General features: G+C 40.5%; 1 protein-coding gene across 1 annotated transcript; it reads left to right on the top strand.

Annotated features, from left to right (window-relative positions):
• The first annotated feature begins 19,633 nt into the window (after window positions 1-19,633).
• LOC131415208 (serpin B3-like) lies at window positions 19,634-22,525 on the top strand. Its single transcript, XM_058556624.1, has 4 exons — window positions 19,634-19,643; window positions 19,976-20,115; window positions 20,415-20,570; window positions 22,121-22,525. Exons 1-4 carry the CDS (start codon window positions 19,634-19,636, stop codon window positions 22,523-22,525), a joined length of 711 nt encoding a protein of 236 aa, XP_058412607.1.
• The last annotated feature ends 682 nt before the right edge of the window (window positions 22,526-23,207 follow it).

Raw genomic sequence — 23,207 nt, 5'->3', positions numbered from 1 at the left:
GTCTGGCTTATTTCACTTAGCATAATACCCTCCGGATCCATCCATGTTGTTGCAAATGGGGTGATCTTGTCTTCTTTTATGGATGAGTAGTATTCCATTGTATATAAATACCACATCTTCATTATCCAATTATCTGTTAATGGACATGTGGGTGGCTTCCAAATCTTGGCTATAGTGAATAATGCTGCAATGAACATAACGGTGCATAAACCTCTTTGGATTGTTGATTTCAAATTCTTTAGATAAATACCCAGAAGTGGGATAGCTGGATCATAAGGTATTTCTATTTTCAATTTTTTGAGGTATCTCCATACTGTTTTCCATAGAGCCTGCACCAGTTTGCACTCCCACCAACAGTGAATGAGGGTTCCCTTTTCTCCACATCCTCTCCAACATTTGTTATTTTTTGTCTTGGTGATAATAGCCATTCTCACGGGTGTAAGGTGATATCTTAGTGTAGTTTAGATTTGCATTTCCCTGATGATTAGTGAGGTTGAACATCTTTTCATATGCCTATTGGTCATCTGTATATCTTCCTTGGAAAAATGTCTGTTCATATCCTCTGCCCATATTTTGATTGGGTTATTTGTTTTTTGTTGTTCAGATGTGTCAGTCCTTTATATATCATGGAGATTAACCCGCTGTCAGATATATGGTTTGCAAATATTTTCTCCCAGCTGGTGGGTTGTCTTTTCATTTTGATCCTGGTTTCATTTGCCTTGCAGAAGCTCATTAGTCTGATGAAGTCCAACTTGTTTATCTTTCCTTTTGAAACCATGACTTTTTAGTGAATACAAAATAAGACCACGTTCCTTTTCATCATCAGATGAAATGGAATCCATCCACCATCCTGTCTATTCAAGATGGCATTCTCTCTCCCTGGATCCTCCCTCTCTTATAAGTTTAAGAACCCAGGGTGTTTACTACTTGGGGTCTGAAGAGGAATGATCAGCCTTACACTTGCTTTAAAGAGGAAAAGCCACCATCTATGTGTCCCCAGGAAATCTTGTACTACCAAGTTGCTGTTGAAGACATTGCCACATGGTGTCACTAGCGGTGTGGCCTGAATGTGCTGCACTTGGTAGCACACAGCAACAGCAGGGCCTGGATCTGGACCTTCCAACAGTGATCTCCAAACCTTCACTCAAAAATAACTCATAACTTTTGTTCAAAACCTCACATATTTTTTAGTTGATATCTAAAATTTGTCCATAATACAAATAGTTATAAAGGATATAATTTATGTCATATTATGAGTGTTGCTATTTTCAAGTATACTATTACAAAACTCTTTTAAAGGCATCCAATGAAAATAACCATATGATACCCACTATAATCCATTTTTAAACACACAAACAAGCCTTTTAACTTTTTAATACTTTACATCAATCCTTTTTAACTGGAAATTATATCTCCAATCCATTTTCTCTAAGAATTTCAACCTAATTTACTATTTTTATACTTTAAAGTCTTTTACTGATAATTTTGTCATCCTTATCTCTAATGAAAATGTTTATAAATTTAAAATATGAAATATTCTTTTTTATGATGATCATATTGCTCTAAAAATTTAAAATATCTTTCGGATTGAGTTATCATTACACTTACTGTTGATATAAAGTTGAAAAAACTCAAAATATATACATTAAAAATTTGATAAGTATTGTTAAGCTCAAAAGCTATTTTTTTCAGAGCAGCATATCTTAAAGAGATGAAACAGAATAACATTTCTCTGTGCTTTTATAATTAAGATAAAAATGTATGCTGTTAAAGGTTCATGGGTTCTGCGTCTAACATAGAATTTGTTTGGATTTTGTTAATAGCAACCATTAAACATTTTTAGAGATGAGATAAAATGAGGAGTCACTATCACAGGAGGAAATATTCATGATGACATTTGATAAAATAGATTTTATATACTAATTGAATAATTGCTTCAAATCTGAAAAATTTCAGAGTTTTTATCCAATGTATCTTAAAAATAAATAACTCAGTAAAACATTTCAGTGGTTTGGTGTTTTCTTGTGCCTGAGATAAGTATTAGGAATAGCAGAAAACAATTTGCCATGTGTAAATTCATGGGTAGTAAAATTGTATTTAGTGTTCAGTAGCTCTTGAGATGTTTTTCTGCTTTGGACTCCAGAAAAACACAATCTTGACAATAGTAAAATCTTCAAAGAGGCTGTGTTATTATTTAAAAACTGTCAATGTTTTCATCGATACCTTGCCTTAATTTATATATATTTATAATTCAGAAGAACGCAATATGAGCTAAAAAATGTTCCAAACTGACACTCCGTTCTTCACAGTTTACAGGAGTCAGTATACAACAGTGGACGCAGAAGCCCTAGGAGTGGGCCTGGGGTATCTTGATTCATCATGAAATGAGGTTTTGCCTTTGTTGCTCTTGGGCATCTCACTAAAATAAGATTTGAGGGAGATGACAAGTTTGCTTTGCTTTCCTGAAATGTGGAAGAATTGGGGAACCTGCCACTGTGAACATGGGATATTTTCACGCAGATAAATTTTGGAGAAAAGAACACATGCATTTGAGATTTAGCAATTTGCAGACATTGGAAAAGCCTCTGTGGACATCTTTAGCTTGACTCTAATTTGCAGACCACTGTGCTGGAAGATGTTTCAGTTAGAGGAAGCCTCTCTTCCCCCAAATACAGTCCACTGTACAGGTTCCATGGCCCACCACCCACTTAAGTGCTATTCCTTCTCTCTTTCTCTCTCCATCTCTCTCTGCCTTCCTCCCTTCTACACTCTCAGCCTCTCTCTCTCTCTTTCCCTCCTTACTTCCCTGTCTCTGTCTTTCCTTCCTTCCCTGCCTCCCTACTCTCATCCTTCCCGTGATCTTCCTTCCCTCCTCTCTCTCTCTTTCTTTCACTAACCACACACACACAAGATCAGACCAAGGGGGCTGGTAAAGACGAGGTCCACCATTAAACATCTAGGGTTTAGATTGGTCCATCATTAAAACATCTAGGTCTAGGATGGATAAGCACCACAGGAACCATAAATTCAGTCACTCTATACTGTTCTGGCTGGCTCTTGAAGGCTGTTGAATGTCCCACCTACTGACAGAGCCATGGCCTGCCCATTTGCTGCTCCAGAATGATTGGCAGTTTTAATACAGGCATACCTCGGAGATACTGTGGATATGGTTCCAGTCCATGGAAATAAAGCGAATATCACAATAAAGTGAGTCACGTGAATGTTTTGGATTCCCAGTCCATGTAAAAGTGATGTTTACACTAATATTGAAGTCTATTATGAAGTTTGGAATAAGATTATGTCTAGAAAAACAATGTACATATCTTATTAAATTAACTTTATTGCTAATAAATGGTAACATTATCTAAGCCTTCAACAAATCATCATGTCTTTGCTGGTGGAGAGTCTTACTTCAATGTTGAGGGCTGCTGACTGATCAGGGTGCTGGTTGCTAAAGGTTGGGGTGGTTATGGCAATTTCTTAAAATGTGACGACAATGAAATTTGTTGTATCCATTGACTCTTCCTTTCATGAACAATTTCTCTGTAGCATGGGATACTGTTTGATAGCATTTTACCCACAGTACAACTTCTTTCAAAATTTAGTCTATCCTCTCAAAACTTGCCATTGCCTTATCAACTAAGTTTATGTCATATCCAAAATTCTTTCTTATCATTTCAACAACCTTCATAGCATCTTCACCAGGAGTAGATTCTACCTCAAGAAACTATTTTCTTTGCTCATCCGTAAGAAGCAACTCCTCATCCGTGCAAGTCTTATCATGAGATTGCAGGATTTCAGTCAGATATTTAGGCTCCACTTCTAATTCTAGTTCTCTCGCTATTTCTGCCACATCTACAGTTACTTCCTCCACTGAAGTCTTGAACCCCTCAAAATCATCCAAGAGGGTTGGAATCAACTTCTTCCAAACTCCTGTTAACATTGATATTTTGACCTCCTCCCATGGGTCATGGATGTTTTTAATGGCATCTAGAATGGTGAATCCTTTCCAGAAGGTTTTCAATTTACTTTGCCCAGATCTGTCAGAGGAATCACTGTCTATGGCAGCTATAGCCTTATGAAATGTATTTCTTAAAGAATAAGACTTGAAAGCTGAAATTACTCCTTGATCCCTGGGCTAAAAAATGGACGTTGTGTTAGCAGGCATGAAAACATTAGTCTCCTTGTACATCTCCATCCAAGCTCTTGGGTGACCAGGCGCATTGTCAATGAGCAGTAAAATTTTGAAAGAAACTTTTTTTCCTGAGCAGTAGTTATAAAAAGTGGGCTTAAAATATTCAGTAAACCATACTATAAACAGATTTACTATCACCCAGGCTTTGATATTCCATTTACAGAGCACAGGCAAAGTAGTTTTAGCATACTTCTTAAGGGCCCTAGGACTTTTGGAACAGTAAGTGAGCTTTGGCTTCAACTTGAAGTCACCAGCTTCAATATGGTGGCTGGTTTGATCTTCTATCCAGATCACTAAAAGTTTTTCCGTACCAGCAATAAGGTTGTTTCGCTTTCTTATCATTCATATGTTCACTGGCATAGCACTTTTAATTTTCTTCAAGAACTTTTCGTTTGCATTCACAGCTAGGCTAACTGTTTGGCACAAGAGGCCTAGCTTTCTGCCTATCTCAGCTTTCGACATGCCTTCCTCACTAAGCTTAATCATTTTTAGCTTTTGATTTAAAGTGAGACACAAGCGGCTCTTCCTTTCACTTGAACACAGAGGCCAGTGTAAGGTTATTAATTGGCCTAATCTCAATATTGTTATGTCTCAGGGAATAGGGAGGCCTGATCAGAGGGAGAGAGAGGAGGAAACGGCCAGTCAGTGGAGCAATCAAAACACACACAACATTTACCAGTGAAGTTCAATGTCTTATACGGGCACAATCAGTGGTGCCCCAAAACAATTACGGTGGTAACATCAAAAATCACTGATCACAGATGTCCATAACAAATACAATAAAATGAAAAAACTTGAAATACTGTGACTGTGAGAATTACCAAAACGTGACACAGAGACACCAAGTGAGCAAGTGATGTTGGAAATATGGCACCAATAGACTTGCTTGATGCAGGAGTGCTGCGAACCTTCAATTGCTAAAAGAAGGCAGCTTCTGTGAAGCACAATAAGATGACTTATGCCTGTACCTGTCCTCTTGGTCCCATCACACTCAATAGATAATCATGAAGAAATACAGTCTGGTGTCAATGGATTTCCCAGTATCTGGGTGGTTCAGATCACAAGATTCATGATCACATGGATACAAATACATGTCTTACAGTTATGGAAAATTAGCTCCATGGTTTCTCCTCAAACTGTGAAAAGTGATATAGTTTTGGCTAAAGGGATTGCTGATTATAGTGGGTTGAAGAGAACCGCTCAAAAATTCATGTCCACCAAGAATCTCAGAGTGTGACCTTATTTGGGAATAGGTCAGAGGCGTAATTAGTTAACATAAGGTCACAATGGGTTAGGGTGGGTCCTAATCCAACGATTTGTGCCTTTATAAGAAGAGAAGAGACACACAGAGAAGAAGATCATGTAAAGATGGAGGCAGAGGCTATATACACGAGCCAAGGAAGACTAGGAAGCACCAGAAGCCTGAAGAAGCAAGAAAGTATTCTTCAGAGGGAGCGTGGTCGTGATGACACCTTGATGATAGGGTTCTGGCTTCCAGTAATGTGAGAGAATAAATTTCAGTCAGATTAAGCCCCAGTTTTTGGTACTTTATGATGGCAGTCCTGGGAATCTAGCACACTGCTTAAGAGTGGAGGAGAAGTCCCCAGTTGTGCTTTCCTCCTTACATTTCAGAATTATCTGAATTTACTAAAGAAAGCATCCAGTGTTTCAGAAATTACTTCCAAAAAATACTTTCAAAGAAGTAAAGATAAGCATCATAGGAATAATATTGTAAATCAAATTGAATATTAACAAAATATTTAATTAAAGCTCTGAATTTCAGGAACAATTATTTTACATGAAGTACAATTAATTAACACATATTGTCAAGTGAGCTCCTAGTGTAGGAAAGACAGTACTGGGACAATTTCAGGTCAGGAATTTCTTGTGCCCTAACAGATAACTACTGGTACACATGGGAGTAGAGTTTATCAACCTTGGGCAGCTGGGAGACTGAAGGAGGTGATGATAAATGATCCTGGCTGTCCTGGAAAGACACATGTTAAAGACAGGATCATTTACAGGAATACAGAGGCTGGGTCTAGAGGCGATGAGAGGGGAAATATATGGTGATGAGATGGGCTGGGAACTTTGATTCAGGAGACGAGGCTTAGCAAGTCAACTGTCACCTAAAAGTAAAGGAACTTTGGCAAACGTCCCTTGTCCATAAGTCCCTGCTTCTGGCACTGTGCTAGAGACCTCTCCCTTAGCCCACTACCAAGTCATTGTACAATTAATTGTACTTCATGTAAAATAATTGTTCCTGAATCCATTGTATGGAGAACGGAATCGCTGAAGAAGCCTTAAAATATGATGATCAAACATATGATGTAACTATCCCTAACTTCAAAATGAGTCTTCAAGAAGCGTTCATCCCAACATAAGCAGCCAACAGCCATTCATTCCTGGTTACTGTCAACTTGGCGCATAGAGTAAAATATCTCACTTTGTGTCCCAAGGACATGCCTATTCTACTGAAATGTTAACACAGATGCATAACAGAAGTGGTGAAAGGCAGTGTAATTTTTCTAACATAAGAAGCTATAGAATAAAATTTTAACTAAAAACTGATTAAAACAATGTAAAATATCAACAATCATGTGTTGAATATCACTCCAAACTACTAGAGAGGAAGGGCTGTATGAATGGCCCTAGAGATGGGAGATGTCAGAGGAGGGATGGAGCAGAGAGCTGGGAGAGAAGGAAGGGAGGAGCCTTAAGCTGAGAGAACTGGGCTAGGAAACTCCTGGACTGATGCTGTACCGGTGGATAGATGATGAGGTAGAATGCAGAGAGAAGAATTTCTGCGGTAGACACTAGGAAAAGCACAGCCTGCACTTCAGGGGTCACAATGGAAAGGGAGTTGAAGACAGGAAGTCAGAGAGGTAGAGGAGAACTAAAGATAGAATCCCAAGGAAGACAGGTCAACAGTGACAAATAATGCAGAAAATTCCCAGGTAAGGACTGAAAAAGGAGCTTTCAGGAGGCTATTAGGAAGACACCGATGGGCTTTAACAGGAATGTTTAACAGGTATAATGGGGTTAGACCACAACGTGTGCAGAAATAGATGTGGAACCTGCACTCATCTGGCTAAACCTCAAACCAGAAAGGATAAACCAGAGACACTCTCGATGTGACTCAGTGTTTCTAAGGACAAATCATATATAGAGTCGATGGCCCTTGAGGCTCATTATCATCAATCACAAACAGGCGCCACAGAACACCCAGCAACGTTTCTACATTTCTCAAGCAGCCGTGCCCTCCAGTTCCCCAGAATTACATTCCAATCATCACTCTCCCTACTTTCCCCACTCACATCGAACAAATGATAGTTACACATATCCTTTCAACATGTTTTTCTCCACTGGGCATTATGTTTGGATGTCTATGCTTTCTGATACATTAATTTCTGGGTCATTTATGTTCACTGCTGTAGGATATTCTATTGTATGAACACAGTATAATTTATTCTGCATGTTCATCTATTAATACACATCTAAGTTGTTTCTAATTTTTGCCATTGCCGACTTTACTGCCATTAATGCCCTGTAATGTGATTAATGCTCAAGTCTCCTTGAGCACAGCATGTGAATACATCAAGGGTATATATTTAAATAGAGAACTGTTGAATCTTAACCACATACTCCCAAATATTCCCAACTAAGTTGTACTAACAGTCTCAGTAGCATTTCATCAGTAATGCTCTTCTTCCACATCACACCAATCCTAAATATTGAAGAACTGTCAGTATTACTGGAGTAATGTCACGGTTGTTTATTTGCATTTTGCCAACCTAGGAAAATCAATCATCTTGTCACTACAAACGTATATAAGTCTTTAGAATTTATTTGTCAAGATCCATGAAAATGTTTGTCAAAATTTCAGTTGCAAATGAACTTCCCTGGTCCGTCATAAGTAATCAGCCCATCCCACAATCTTTGTAATCATTGTAACCATTACTGTCACTATAGCAATGAAGCAGCACAGCAACTTGATGTCCCAACATCTTGTCTTCTACCCACACTGCACATTTTGCCTCCATCACCGATAATCTGGCGCTACTATCTGCTGATACCAACGCGCCATTTCCTCTCAGCATGTGCTTCTCAATATGTGAGCAACTTGCTTCCAGAATTCCATTTGAAGATGTTTTCCCTAAAGCAATTTACTTATGGTATTAGTCAAGAGCCTAGCAGAAAACAAATGACACACTCAAAATGAGGAATTAAGGAAAGTTTAATACGGGGACTGTACAAAGTATGGTTGGGGCTAAGAGAAACCAAGAAAGGCTGGTGACGATCCCAGGGCTAGCAACACTGGGGACACATTGCTACCCTAGAGCTAAATGGCAAGAAGTAGAGTGGTTCCCAAAATCCAGAGAAAGTGGCTGTAACTGCAGAAAAGGCAGCCCATTAGGATCTGTGGCCTTTGCTAAAGGAAGGCAGCCACCCCTTGGCAACCGAGCTGAGAGAGAGCTGGGTGACTAAGCACCCTGAACTCCCTCAGCTGAGGATCAACTCATGTTGCCTCCCACGGGACAAATGCAAACGTTTGTCAGAGGACAAGACCTTGATTATGTCTCCCTGCAACTCAGCCTCCAGGGGTAAAGAGGAGGTTCAAAGAGTGAAGGATAGAACTGGGGAAGCAAAACAAAGTCCCCAGGAAATTCACATCCCATGTAATCACATTTCTTTATCCCTCTAAAACTTTCATCTCCATGGGTTACAGAGACAGTCATCCACAGTCAGTATTACCTTTATATAAAGAGCATATTCAAATAGATAAGGAAGCATCATGGATCCAATGAAAAAAAGGGCAAAAACATATAACTTTTTTCACAAAAGGGGAGATTCAGCTAGAATAGAGATGTAAAATAAAACAAAAATGTAGTCCATCTGTTGCCTAGGAAATGAAAGTTTTGAAGTCACCCAGAATACTGGAAGCAGCTAGGATGAAGAGAAAAACCATAATACGGTGAAAAGGCAACAGACTAGTGACTATTAGGGATTAACATATAAGATGGTAGGTGGGCACGTAGCGATACACCTGTATGGCCCAAAACTTGAAGTAAAGCATTGACGACAGGGAAAGAACAATGGATGGAAAAGTCAGTGGAATAAACGAAAGAGAAGGCCAGTTTCCTGCTTCGGAGTTTGAAGATGGGGGAGTGAGGAGCTGCCCCTGCGAACAGATGGAGAGACCCGCAGTCTAGGAGAAAATCCACTTTACAGATAAAGGAAGGAGGAAGAGGGAGAGTTCTAGGAATAAGGAGAGCCAACACTGTTCTTTCTTGGCGACAGAACAGAAATACCAAGATGAATCGTGGTGGTGGGGTGGGAGTTATAAGAGATCAGAAGGAACAGGGTTGGATATAGTTGAAAGCATCAAGTAGGAGGACTGCCCTAGCTGGTTTGGAGGCATGGGGATGGGGTAAGGGTGGAGGTAATATGCATCTGTCTCAGTCTTCTATGATTTACCTACATATGAGACCAATTCCCTAACTAACACATTTCAAATCTTTGTGCAACAGGTTCTCGTCTATGAATATTAAAGAAAATAAATTAACCCCATTCTCACTTGATTCAATGTGCACGTATGTATATCTACACCTGTATCTGTAGGGAATAAAGTAATTGACAGATATTCTATTATTGGATGCTTGAAGAATCTTCTCCCCTACCCATTTTCCATATAGACAGACACAACCACATACCTGGTAAGAAAGAAAAAATAAAATGTCCCCTAAGATTTGCAACTTAACAATGCTGATAAATCTTCATGCCCTTCACAAGGAAGCACAGTTCAGGGAGCCAAGGAGATATTTCTTAACCAACCTATAAAGGTATTATTAATAGCAGGGTGGTTCCTGAAAATGTAATTTCCTCTTGGCTTTTATTGGGTATCTGGATTCCTGGAACCAATGGTGTTGGTTGTATATTTAGAAATAACTAAAGACATAAGCTGGCAAGTATTCACATGTAAAACCTCCTGAAAATTGCTGAGTCTTCTGTGACACTGTATGACATCATGATGTCACAATCCTCCCTAGTAAATGCCAGGAGCACTTTTCAGAAACAGAAGAAAAGTATGAAATGGTTTCTCATTTGAACAAACCCCAGCTCTTCTTCCAGGCCCAGGCTGAGCTTCTTGGTTCTGTCCTACGGGGTTTGGGTCCCTTTCTCTTTGAGCCCAAAGAAACTCATCCTGCTCCTGTTCCAGGAAAGTCTGCTCTATCTGGTCACAGTGGTCTGTGACGCAGCCTTCACCGAGAAGCTCCACTTCCTCCACTTCCTTGTAAGTTTTCTTCCTGCATCTTTTCCCTCGTCATTTTCTTCTCTCTTTCGACTTACTCCTTAGTTGATCGAAACTCCATTAGTCTACATCCTTCTCACCCCATCCAGTCTCAATGCAAAGATTTTTTTTTTTTTTTTTTTTTTTTTTGTGAGGAGATCAGCCCTGAGCTAACATCCGCCAATCCTCCTCTTTTTTTTTGCTGAGGAAGACGGCCCTGGGCTAACATCTGTGCCCATCTTCCTCCACTTTATATGGGACGCCGCCACAGCATGGCTTACCAAGCAGTGCGTCGGTGCGCGCCCGGGATCCGAACCAGCGAACCCCGGGCCGCCGCAGCGGAGCGCGCGCACTTAACCGCTTGCGCCACCGGGCCGGCCCCGCAAAGATGTTTTATATAACAATCCGATTCAGGGATCACTATGCATATATTGTCAGAGAAGACCTAAGAGCAGCATGGCCTGGGGATGGGGGATCAGGGAGGGAAAATATTTCAGTTTTAGAAACATAAATCATTTTCTCCCTTCTGCCTCCTACCTCCATCCTCTCTGCATCTGGGACCTTGTTGTTGGGGAATCTTCCTGCGGATTCTTGATGTGCTGGGACTAGAGACCCTGCTTATGCCTGATGTTGAAAAGGGCCCACAACAATACCAAGTGCTGGAGAGACGTAGAGAAATCGGAACTCTCATACATATTCCCACCACATTCTGGTGGGAACGTAAAACAGTCTGGCAATATGTCCACACAGATGGATCTAAAAAAAATAATAATAATAACACAATATTTAAAATAAATAAAAAATGTAAAATCAAACTTAGAGATACAGAGAACAGATTAATGCTTGCCAGAGGTAGGGGGTGACTGGTGGGCGAAATGGGTAAAGGTGATCAAAAGGTAAAATCTTCCAGTTATAAGGTAAATAAGATCTGGGATGTAACGTGCAGCAAAATAACTATGGTTAACCCACAAGGCATTGTGTATTTGAAAGTTGAGAGTGGATCTTAACGTTTTCATCAAAAGAAAAAATTTGAACGTCATGTCGTGATGGATGCTAGATAAACTTATTGTGGTAATCATTTTGCAAAATATACATATGTAAAATCATTATGCTATACACCTTAAACTAATACAATGTTTTATGTCAATTATATCTCAATTTAAAAAACAGTAGTAACCAAATAAATTTGTGCACATGAGTTCATATCAGCATTATTCACATATCAAAAAATTGGATGCCACTGAAATGTCCATTGATTCATGAATGGATTAAAAAAAAGTGTTATATCATACAAAAGAATATTATTTAGCCATAAAAAGAAATAAAGCACTGATACATGCTACAGCATGGACGAACCTTGAAAACATTATGCTAAGTGCAAGGACCTTGATACAACAGGCCACAAACTGTGTGATTCCACTTATAGGAAAAGTCCAGAGCAGACAAGTCCAGAGAAACAAGAAGGAGACGAGTGGTTTCCAGGGACTGGGGTGAGGGGACAACTGTGGAGGGGGTTTCTCTGAGGAGCTATAAATTTTTCTGGAACTAGGCCATGGTGACATTTGCACAACCTGGTCAATGTACGAAAACTAGTGACTGGTACATTTTATAAAGATGAAGATTACCGTGTATGAATTATATCTCAAGTAGAAAGTCGGTCCCAATACCCACACTCCCTGTGATGGAGGAAGGGGACATATGGGGCTAGAAGACCTGGAACAACAGCCCTCTCCCCGGCCACAGCCAGGCCTCAGGGACAGTACACCCTGGGAGAAACAGTTCTTCTGTCCACCTCCTTTCCCTCTCAGAGTTTCTCATCTACTAAATCCCAGCTTGATACAGCTGTTTGGGGGAATGGAGGATTGGGCATGATTTCACACTCTCTCTGAGCCCCACGTTCAGAGGAAATCACCCCAATTCCATCCCCACTCACTGTTCTTGGTTGTCTCATGATGGAGCCCTAAGACAGTGTCTGAAAGGCCAGCCTTCTCTCCTGGTGACTGTGGGGCCCACAGAGGGGAGTTTGGGGGCTTAGTATTTGACCCATTCCAGCCCCTTTCAATTCTGTAGACTTGAAACAGGATTAAGAAGTTAAAATTTCCCTGGATTAGGCTGAAACTGTGCCTTGTACCCACAAGGTTAACACGGGAAACAAAATAAACAAAGTTTCTGAGTCTGCCTTGCAGAACAGCAGGAAGACCGCTGATAAGAGAGGTACTTGCTGACAGCCCCTTCACCTGACTAAGCATCTTGTAGGAGCATTGAGAAGCTAAAATGCCTGATTGTAAACTTTAGATGTCAAAGACTAAAAATCCACTGGATGCAACACAGAGAACACACAGTCACACCTGTGTGGAGGACTCTTAGAACTTCAACCACCGGGGCCACATGCTCCCCCGCCTCTACCTAAAATCCCAAAGAAAAATCCTTGATTCTAGCTTTTTGGGGGATTTTGGGATTACAGCCTTAGCTGAACATTCTCCTTGCTCTGCGCTTTGCAATAGAATTCCTACTTTCTTCCACTATTCCCCGGGGTCAGAGACTGGCTTACTGTGCGATAGGTGAAGGAACTCACTTCAAGTCCAATAAGATGAGGGACAATGGAGAAGAAAAAGTTTTTTTGCATTTAAACATAAGGAGGTACGTCTTTTTAAACCAAGACTCTGTCTGACACAGCCTCGGTAGTGGATACATACATAGGGTCTGAGCCAGACTATCTGCCTGGATATCTCACTGTGCAATTCCCTACCCATAGTAACCTGGGCTTCTATTCAACCGCTCTGTGCCTCATTTCTGTTGTCTGTGAAATGGGGACAACAAAGGGACTGCCTCAATGAGTTGTTAAAGATGTAAATGAAAAAGTATGTGTCCCAGTTTTTCATATTATTCTACCTATTGGAACACCATGCCCATGGAGACAATAAGCCTCCAGTGATAAGAAATTTAACCACATATTTATCCAAAGAACATGAAAACACTAATTGGAAAAGAAATATTCATCTCTATGTTCATAACAGCATTATTCACAATAGCCAAGACTTGAAAGCAACATAAATGCCCAACAACAGATGAATGGATAAAGAAGTCGTGGTAAATATACACAATGGAATACTACTCAGCCATAAAAAAGACAAAATCATGCCATTTGCAACAAAATGAATAGACCTTGGGAGCATAATGCTAAGCAATATAAGTCAGATGGCGAAAGACGATTACCATCTGACTTCACTCATATGTGAGGATAAACAAACACATCGATACAGAGAACTGATTTGTTGTTACCAGAAGAGAAGGGGTGGTGGGAGGGTAAAAGGAGTGAAGGGGCACATATGTGTGATTGCAGATGGCAGCTAGACTTTTGGTGCTGAAGACAATGCAGTCTATAGAGAAGTCTGAACACCTGATCGCCTGTACACCTGAAACTTACAAAATGTTATAAAATAATGTAACCTCAATGAAATAAAGAAAGAAATTTAACCAGAGTATTCAAAGAACACCTTGTTCTCATTTTTTCTTATAGGCATTTGAGCCAGACACTCATTCCATGAATCTGGAGGTGATGTGCTGAAGGGCAGGGTGACAAAGAAATGTCATGATTCTGCAGCTCAAATAATTTATTTCTATAGCAAAATTTATACAAAATTTAGACTGCTGCCATGCAAAATGGCTCCTGTTTGTATCATTGTTCTTCTCATTGTGAGCATGTTAATACCACAAGGTAAATCAGCTTCCCACTGACCTTAAAACAACAGGGAAAATAGGGGACTGGCTGCAAGGGGGCAGGAGAGGTAATGAGGAGGACCTCTGTCAAGGCACAGCCTTTAGGGGAAGGCAATAGATTCCTGTTCTCCACATCCTGCTGCAACACCTCGTCACTATCTCTCTAGACTCAGAATTCCAGCTATTTTCCTGGTTACACAGAATAATTACTACGGAAATTGACAGGGGCAACAGCCCTTTTAGAACATTAAATAGAAAATGTAAGTTTTGTAATTGTGTCTGAATTAAGCCTTAAAGACAATTCAACATCCAAGAGAAGAAAGAGGGTTATTGTGGGGGTATTACTGGGTGACTGTAGCTCTGAGCACATGAGAAAGTTGGATTTTAACTTAATTCTCATTGATACTGGAAAGGCACCTCCATGCATTTCATATGAGCCAGTGATTGCAGGGCCACAATTTTCTCTACAGGTGAAAAGGAAGTACAGTAATAGAACAATAAGCGTGTTTTTCTCTCATAAATATTTCATGTTCATGAAGGTGACGGTTAGCCTGGTTAAGAAATCAAAAGCTGATTTACTTGAAATACCAACCGCTCTGAGCAATGGGAGGTGGGGAGAGAGAGGTATATATTCAGGATCTCACCATTCACCTCGCACAGGCTTCCAGGCTCCCTACCCACCTCTGCTTCCTCCAGGAACACAGGTAAGTGCTTCCAGATGCTCCACTTAACAACATGAAGCATTTTTGAAAATTATAACAATAATGACTTTTACATAACATACCTATTTTACTTGTTCTGCCAGGGCAAAATTGAAACACCTTCTTCATCTGATTTATCATTTATCTGATGTATTTCCTTCTGAGGAAGCAAATGCTCCTTCAGGAGCTCATGTGGTGGAAGGGAGTGTGTCTGGCACCCACGGAGCCTTGAAAGAAAAGGCAGAGAGGCGCCTCATGGGAGCTGGCTGGACATTATCCACATGGATCATGGTCTTGCTATCTGTTATAAAACATTTTCTACTCACACCCAGGACAGCCAGAGAGGAAGGAAATATGAAGATGTTCCATGAATCTTTCACAAATTTTCTTTTAAATAGTAATTTTGATAAACTGCAAATTATGAAATTTATACAAGTATACTGAAAAAGACTTGAAAACTAAAGAGATGAAAAACTTGAGTTGCCAGAATCCCACAATCCAAATATAAGTGATTTATTTTAAGGAAATTCCATTACAGACTAACCTTCTCTTCAGTAAGCCATTCTGAAATGAATCTGATGCTTTTCCAGGAATTCCAGATCACACCAAGGCCGCCATGAATTCACTCAGCGAAGCAAACACCCACTTTGCAGTTGATCTGTTCCAACAGCTCAGAAAATCAGAGAAGGACAACATCTTCTACTCCCCTCTCAGCATCTCATCAGCTTTAGCCATGACCTACTTAGGGGCCCAAGGAGACACTGCACTCCAAATTGGCAAGGTAGGTGTCAGTTCGCTTTACATTGTCCAGTTTAGACTGATTTCTCTGTTGGCCTGTGTGCAGATGCTCACAGATCTGGCTGTCCCAGGGGTAGCAGAGGAGGCTGAGCAAGTATTCCCATGACCGGATGAGCACAGGGCTGTGGGGGGCATCCCCCTCCCCCACTGCTCCACCCCATCTGCTTCCCTGTGCCTAGACTTCCTTTGGGAGCTGGGACGAACTCCTACACTGCCCGACAACTAGAGGCGACGCTTAAATGCAAGAGCGCTGGGAGAAGTGATGCACTGACTTAGCTCCATGGGAAACACCTTCACATGACTCCTCAGCCGTCCATCAGTCGTGAATCAGGATTCTTTGAAGTGGCTGGTGATCCACCAGCTTTGCTGTAGTTTTTCAAGAAGCAAATGCTTACCCTGAAGCTTTCTTTATTCTTTTTCCTTTGCTTCTATATTGTTTTCTTTGGAGGGAGGGTTGGTTTGGTGGTTTTATTTTGTGTATTAGTTTGGGTTTAGTTCTGTTTTTCTTTCTTCCTTTAATTTCCTCTAATCAAGACAGATCTTTTGAGTAAAGTTTTCTTGTACGTCTTCCTGTCCCTTCCAGGTCCTCCACTTTAATGACGTCACAGACAGCACAAGGGGAACAGCCACAACAGCTCACGTGAGTCACGGAGCACTGGGGTCTAGAAGGAGAGTCACATATCCAAGAGGGTCATGGTTTAAATTGGAAATTTCAGTGAAAAGTCCATATTTAGCAGAAGTTTTGGGTAAAATACACTGGACAAGCAGAGTTGTTTCTCATTTCATGTTAGGTACTTAATTGTTTCATATTGTTGTTTCCTGAGAGGAGATCAGCATAGTGATTAAGAGCATGGCTTCTGGAACCAGAACACTAGCTTCAAATTCCTGCCCTGTTCTTCACGAACAGGGAACGTGTGCAGACGCAACTGTTCTGAGACAGAGTGACTCATGCCAGTAAACTGGCAGTAATAAAAGATCTGCCTCAATACATGCAAATACATCCAAAACATCACTACAGTGTCTGGATTACTGGAAATCCTGATAAATGATATGTATTATTATTATTATAGAATAACAGTAATTACAGTAATCCCAATAATGTTGATAAAATAATATAATTTTAATTAAGTCATAGATGGGATTAAGAGTTGTAACCATACATCCAAGTATATTCTGGAAAATAATTGCATAACTGTATAGCTTATAGCCTTAATGGTCCAAGAGTGTTAGCTAGCAAGTGGATGGTTCTGGATTCAGACAGGCCTATGCTCAAAAATTGGCTCAGCTATCTTGTGTCTCTTAGGAAAGGCTATTTAATTCTCTGAGCTTCCTTGTTTTCATCTGAATTAGACTAAAGACTTAGAGATACCTGTGTAAAGCCATAGAGGGTACCGGGCATACACTGTTCCCACACTCAGAGTACGACCATCATGAGTGAAGAGACATAGATCACAGTCTACAGTCTCACAAGATAGTACCACCTAGGAGTGTACAGGGCTTCAGGTCATAACCTCATTGAAATACACAAATTCAACATTCTCATACCCTTGAGGGCTGTTAAAATGAAAATGGTTCTAGCCCTTAAAAATCTTATGTTTAGCTGGGAAGCTTGTCCTAACCATAGGTACCAATTAGAAGACATTCCGGGGCCGCCCCGGTGACGCAAGCAGTTAAGTGTGCGCACTCTGTTGCAGCGGCCGGAGGTTCACTGGTTCGGATGTCAGACACAAACCAAGGCACCACTTTTTAAGCCATGCTGTGGCAGCGTCTCATATAAAGTAGAGGAAGCTGGGCATGAATGTTAGCCCAGGGCCAGTTCCTCAGCAAAAAGAGGAGGATTGGCAAATGTTAGCTCAGAGCCGATCTTCCTCACACACAAAAAAAAAGACATTCCGATGGTGGAATGGTGCTGCATCTGTATTTCAAAGAAAACTGTAGATTATTTAGAGCAGAAACAAAGAATTGCCTGGAAGAGATTGAATGTAAAACTTTTGAAGAATATTTGAGGTAAAATACACCAATATCAGGGAATAATGAAACATCATCTGTGGGCTGCCGAACTTGAGGGATGGCTCTAACAGAGTTACATGGGTTTAGTATTTATGTTGACAGAGAAGGCAATGAGCTCACTTTTTGATGTTTCAAGGTTGAAAAGTCAGGAAATGTGCATCAACAATTTCAAAAGCTTCTGACTGACTTAAAGAAACCCACTGATGCCTATCAGCTGAACATCGCCAACAGGCTCTATCGAGAAAAGAAGTTTCAATTTCATCAGGTAAGTTTCACTGGCCTGTCACACCTTTAATCTGCATCCTAGGTCCTCTGTCTCCCAATCACCAATTGGAGGAGAGTGAGCAGATGAGCCTGGCTGACCCACATGAGGAGCAATTACCCAGGGTGCAAGGCTCCCTTGCCAGAACTATACCCACTGGAATATCCTAGAGCCTTACAATTCACCAATACAATGTGGGTTTAGGGATTACTTTATGCTACCAAAGAGCAGGTTTTATAGCATAGTAAGTCATGAGGTGCCCCTAGTGATCTGACACCATTCAGTCACATGACGTAAATGTTGGTGGGCAGTGACTCAGGAAATGTATGGTTAATGGGATACTGATGGGCTAGGCAGACGTGATGGGTCCCTGGGGAAAGCTGGGGAGGTACCAGGGAATACCGAATGCCCAGGATGGAAGATACAAGCAAAGGTGAGAACCTGATGGGGGGATATTACTGGAGAGGAGTCCCAGAAGCACACCATCTCTTTCGGAGCACCGAGCTTTCAGTTTACAGCCCACAGCTTCTTCTCCTCCAGGCTTTGTCGGGTGGTACTGCCCTTCAGAGACCACATTCTTGTGCCATCCTGTACTTCCCTTTCACATTACCCACATAGGAGCTGTATAAAAATACACATGGGCAAGAAAATGAGGATTTCTTTAGAGTCAGGATTCCTGTGATATATTTTGTTAAGATGAGAGTAATTAACCTGGGAATACATAGTTAATAAAACATTACTCTTAATTTCTCCTTTCTTCCTTCCCACGTCAAAGGAATACATGGATAATGTTAAGAAATTCTACCTAGCCAGTGTGGAATCTGCTGATTTTATAAATGCTGCAGAAGAAAGTCGCAAGAAGATTAATTCCTGGGTGGAAAGCCAAACGAATGGTAGAGTATGGGAGATCGCCCATAAAGAAATACACTGAGTATCCACTGTGCATGAACCCTGTGCTTGACACTGCGTGGGGTGCCAGGAGAAGGAGATGAGACAAGTTCGCAGAGAGGACAGAGGAGGGCACTGCAGCTGGTGGAATGGTCCAAATCAATGTGGAAAGAAAAAAGGGGAACCCTAGAGGGGTCACGGGACCAGCTACCTGGAAATATAGCTGCAGGTCTGTGTTTGACCATGGCCCTGGATGGCAGGAGCTTTTGGACCCCAACTTTCTGCTCAGACCCCATCTTGGGCTCACATCCTGTACTTTAAATCAGAGGCTTCATCTCTGGATTAAGATCCCTTAGAGAAACATCATAAAGGTTTCCAATCTGCTTTTGCAACTGGGAAACAAGCAGCTCTCCTGTAAACTACCCTCCTTGCCATCTGCCGCTGGAGCTGCCTGCTCACTTCTCCATCCCCAAATCCCGAGGGGTGATCCCAGCTGTCATCCCCATCCAGGGCAGAGAGCTTGACAAAGTCTCCATCCTATAAACCCCCATTCCACCTCCCACGCCCATTGTAGGCCAAACCTACAGCAATTCAACGTGGAGAGTGAAGAGGAAGACCCCCCAAGGAATGGTTTCTGATAGCACAGGGCACGTGTTTCAGATCATAGAGTTCATGCCATTTGTCCTACAGAATAATCAAGACCTACTTCCTCTTAGTAGTGAAATCAAAGTTAAAAAAACAGAAAGGAAGTAAAGGAGGGAGGAGTGATGACTGGAGGTATGGTAAAACAAAGGAGGGAGGGAGCGAGGGAATGGATTTGCTGAAAAAGTAGCTGAAATCCCATTATCAATATTCACTCTGAGATGGCTGAAGTCACCACAGACAGAGACTCTGAGCACCTTTCCAATGGCAAGAAGGGGCGTCCCCGTCACGGGTAACTCCATCTGGCTTCTCCCATGAGGAAAGCTGCACCTCGTGAACTATTGGTCCCAGAGTCCCTGAAGTGGTGACTTGTGTGAATAATTAATGATCTGTTATAACTTTCAAAGCATCTTCCAGACAAACCACTTGTATTTTTACTATGGACTTTTGTTTTTCTTTCTTTTCAGGAAAAATCAAGAATCTGTTTCCCGATCACTCTCTCGATTTCGCCATTCTGGTTCTGGTGAACGCGGTCTATTTCAAAGGGCAGTGGAATAAGGAATTTAATAAAGAATATACAGTGGAGGAAAAATTTTGGCTGACCAAGGTATTATCTATAATTTGTTTATGATAGTAGTGTAGTTATATATGGAATATTAAATTTAAACTCACTGCTGATAAAATGTACAACTACAGGTAGAAAATAGAACTTGTTATGGCTGTATTTTCTTCTTGTTTTGTTTTTTTACTTTATTTTGTTTGGATTACTTGAAGAAACTCTTGTCTCTAATTCACAAATTTCCCAGATCATCTCTTAGAAAGAGGATGTGTTAGGTATCTCAGAAGTATTATCTTTGTTTGACTTATGCCTCTCTTGGCATTTGTTTCCCACATTAATTACTGCAGGACACCAGCAAATCTGTGCACATGATGAAACAAAGTAGTTCCTTTAATTTCACTGCACTGGAGGACATACAAGCCAAGATCCTGGAAATACCATACAGGGGCAAAGATCTAAGCATGATCTTGCTGCTGCCAAATGAAGTAGATGGTCTCAAGAAGGTAAAATCTTATACCTCCCATTATTCTTCCTATTGCCTGATTTCCTAGTGGTACAATGCTTGTACGGGCTGTTCATGGAGGTGGTGCTCACAGATTGTTGGTGATGTGTGGCAAAGCTCAAGAATACAGTACTTTTCTTCTCTGCATACAGCCTAAAGGAGAATTGTTAAGGAGAACCTGGCGGCTGCCACATTCCAAAAAATAAATATCTTAAGTATCACAGTGTGATATGGAAGAACATATAAAAATCTTAACGTCACTTGTCTCATAAATATTTTGATGAAACTATGATATGTCAGTTCAGAAAAAATTATACCTAGGCACACACATTATATTTTGCAACCATAAGAACTTCTGATATAGTCCAGTGTATTCATTTGAGGACAAGGAAACTAAGACTCAGATAAACGTGACACATGGAGAATATATTCAAATTCACTCATAAACAAAATCAAGCAAATTAAAACAATAATGAGTACCATTTTGCATACTAAATCACAGAAGTTTTGTGGACAGTGGGAAAGTAGATTTATCTTGATGGCCACTGTTCACTTTAGAAGTATTCTGTCCCTAGAAGCTCAAAAGTCATTCAGAATCTCATTCCTGTGAGTAAAAAGAAAGAAATTTTCCTCTTAGCACTGTTATAATGGTTAAAGTTAATGTGAAAAATACCAATAACAATATCTGACATTTTAAGGACATTCCACAAATGGCCATCTGTAATTACTGTAATAGTCGATGATGATGCTGAAGTTGCAGTGAACTTGCTGCATGCAAAATACACATTGTGGTAACACTGGAACTTGGAGATCCTCAGGGAAAGTAATTGGGCACTGTATATGAACGGTGGTTACAACATTCACACTCCAGCTCAGCAATCCCCCCTATCAATGACATCAAGAACCCCAGTCCTAGGATTTTATCCTAAGCTAACTAATGTAAACAAGGCAAAAGCTTTTGGACAGAAGTGGCTCAAAACAATGAAAAATTCAAAACAAAGAAGAAGACTGCATCTTTGTATTGCCAATAGTTTAGCTTAGGGACTGGCACACAAGGAATGCTTAAAAAATATCAAGTAAATATATACACATTGAATATCAATTTAATGATAGTATTATGGAATGATTTAAACTTGATAAAGAAATACATAAGCATATGTGGAAAGTTTACAAATAGGTCAAGCAAGAAAAAGGAATAAAAATAGGTTGTATGCTGGAATTGCAGTATGTAAAAAATTATGTACAAAAGGACATTAACAAGAAAAGACTAGTAAAAAATGAAACACGCCGTGGGCTGACAGCTTAAGAAATGGAAACAGTTCGTGGTTTACAAATTAATTTTATTTAAAGTTTCTTTTGTTTTATATATAAAATTATATATTACAGAAGATTCCATTTATTTTATAGGTATAATACAGAAGATTCAGTTTATTATATATATAAATCTTCCATATTTACATTTCCTGTTAAAGATTTCCACGTGATTCAATCCAATGTGTGTTCAACGTCCATTGAGAATCACTTCATTGTTCCTTTTGTCCATTGTCACAGCTTGAAGATAAACTCACGGCTGAGAAATTAATAGAGTGGACCAGCTCACAGAATATGAGTGAGAAAAAAGTGGAGTTACATTTACCCCGGTTCAAAGTGGAAGAGAGCTATAAACTCAATGACACGCTGAAGTGCATGGGGATGGTGGACGCCTTCAGTCCACAGGACGCCAACTTCTTGGGCATGGCGGAGAGACGTGATCTCGTGCTGACAATAATTGTACACAAGTCCTTTGTGGAGGTGAATGAGGAGGGCACAGAGGCCGCAGCCGCTACAGGCATAGGAACTGGTGTCACATCAGCACCAATTTATGAAAGTTTCCATTGCGATCACCCTTTCCTGTTCTTCATCAAGCACATTAAAACCAACAGCATCCTCTTTTTGGGCAGAGTCTCTTCCCCTTAGATGCAATTACATGCCACTAATTTAGGGGGAAGTTCACAGTTTTCCAGTACGTTGATTGCTAGAAATAACAGGTTCTCTTTACCTCTTTTTTCCCTTTCCAATCTCATACTCATCACTAAGAATGTAAAGGTTGAGATAGCATATCTGTCTGTCTCTCTCTACAAACACATGTAAACCTACTTTATTTCTCCACGATGATTCCCCATTGACAAAATGCTCAAGATAAGATAAAAAGATATTTAAACTCTCTATCTTCTCTTAAATTTGAAATATCATACCTGTTATTTCAAATATTGCATATACTAATCAAACTTATTAACCTAGACGCCCACGTTTATTTGAATTTTGGTGATATCTGGGACCCCTACATGTCTAAACTTTTTAATTTTATGAAATACATTATCAATAAAGCAATGACTTTCTCGTATTGTTTGTTGATTTTCCTTTTTTCTTTCCCTTCAATGATGTATAAGTGGCCCACCACACATACGAAAGATAATTCAGAAATATATTATCACATAAAAAGAAAATTCAAAATAGGAGTAGGCCGGCCCTGTGGCTTAGTGGTTAAGTGGGCCCGCTCCGCTGCTGGCGGCCCGGGTTGGGATCTCGGGCGCGCACCGACGCACCGCTTCTCCGGCCATGCTGAGGCCGCGACCCACATACAGCAACTAGAAGGATG

Source organism: Diceros bicornis, chromosome 16, assembly GCF_020826845.1.
Source record: "Diceros bicornis minor isolate mBicDic1 chromosome 16, mDicBic1.mat.cur, whole genome shotgun sequence".
Lineage (NCBI taxonomy): Eukaryota > Metazoa > Chordata > Mammalia > Perissodactyla > Rhinocerotidae > Diceros > Diceros bicornis.
Note: the sequence above shows the minus strand (reverse complement) of the source record. Positions and strands in the feature narration are given on the sequence as shown.

Coding starts and splice junctions, on each gene's coding strand:
- LOC131415208 (XM_058556624.1), top strand. Junction 20,116..20,414: donor AAAAATTTTGGCTGACCAAG/GTATTATCTATA, acceptor TAATTACTGCAG/GACACCAGCAAATCTGTGCA. Junction 20,571..22,120: donor AAGTAGATGGTCTCAAGAAG/GTAAAATCTTAT, acceptor CCATTGTCACAG/CTTGAAGATAAACTCACGGC.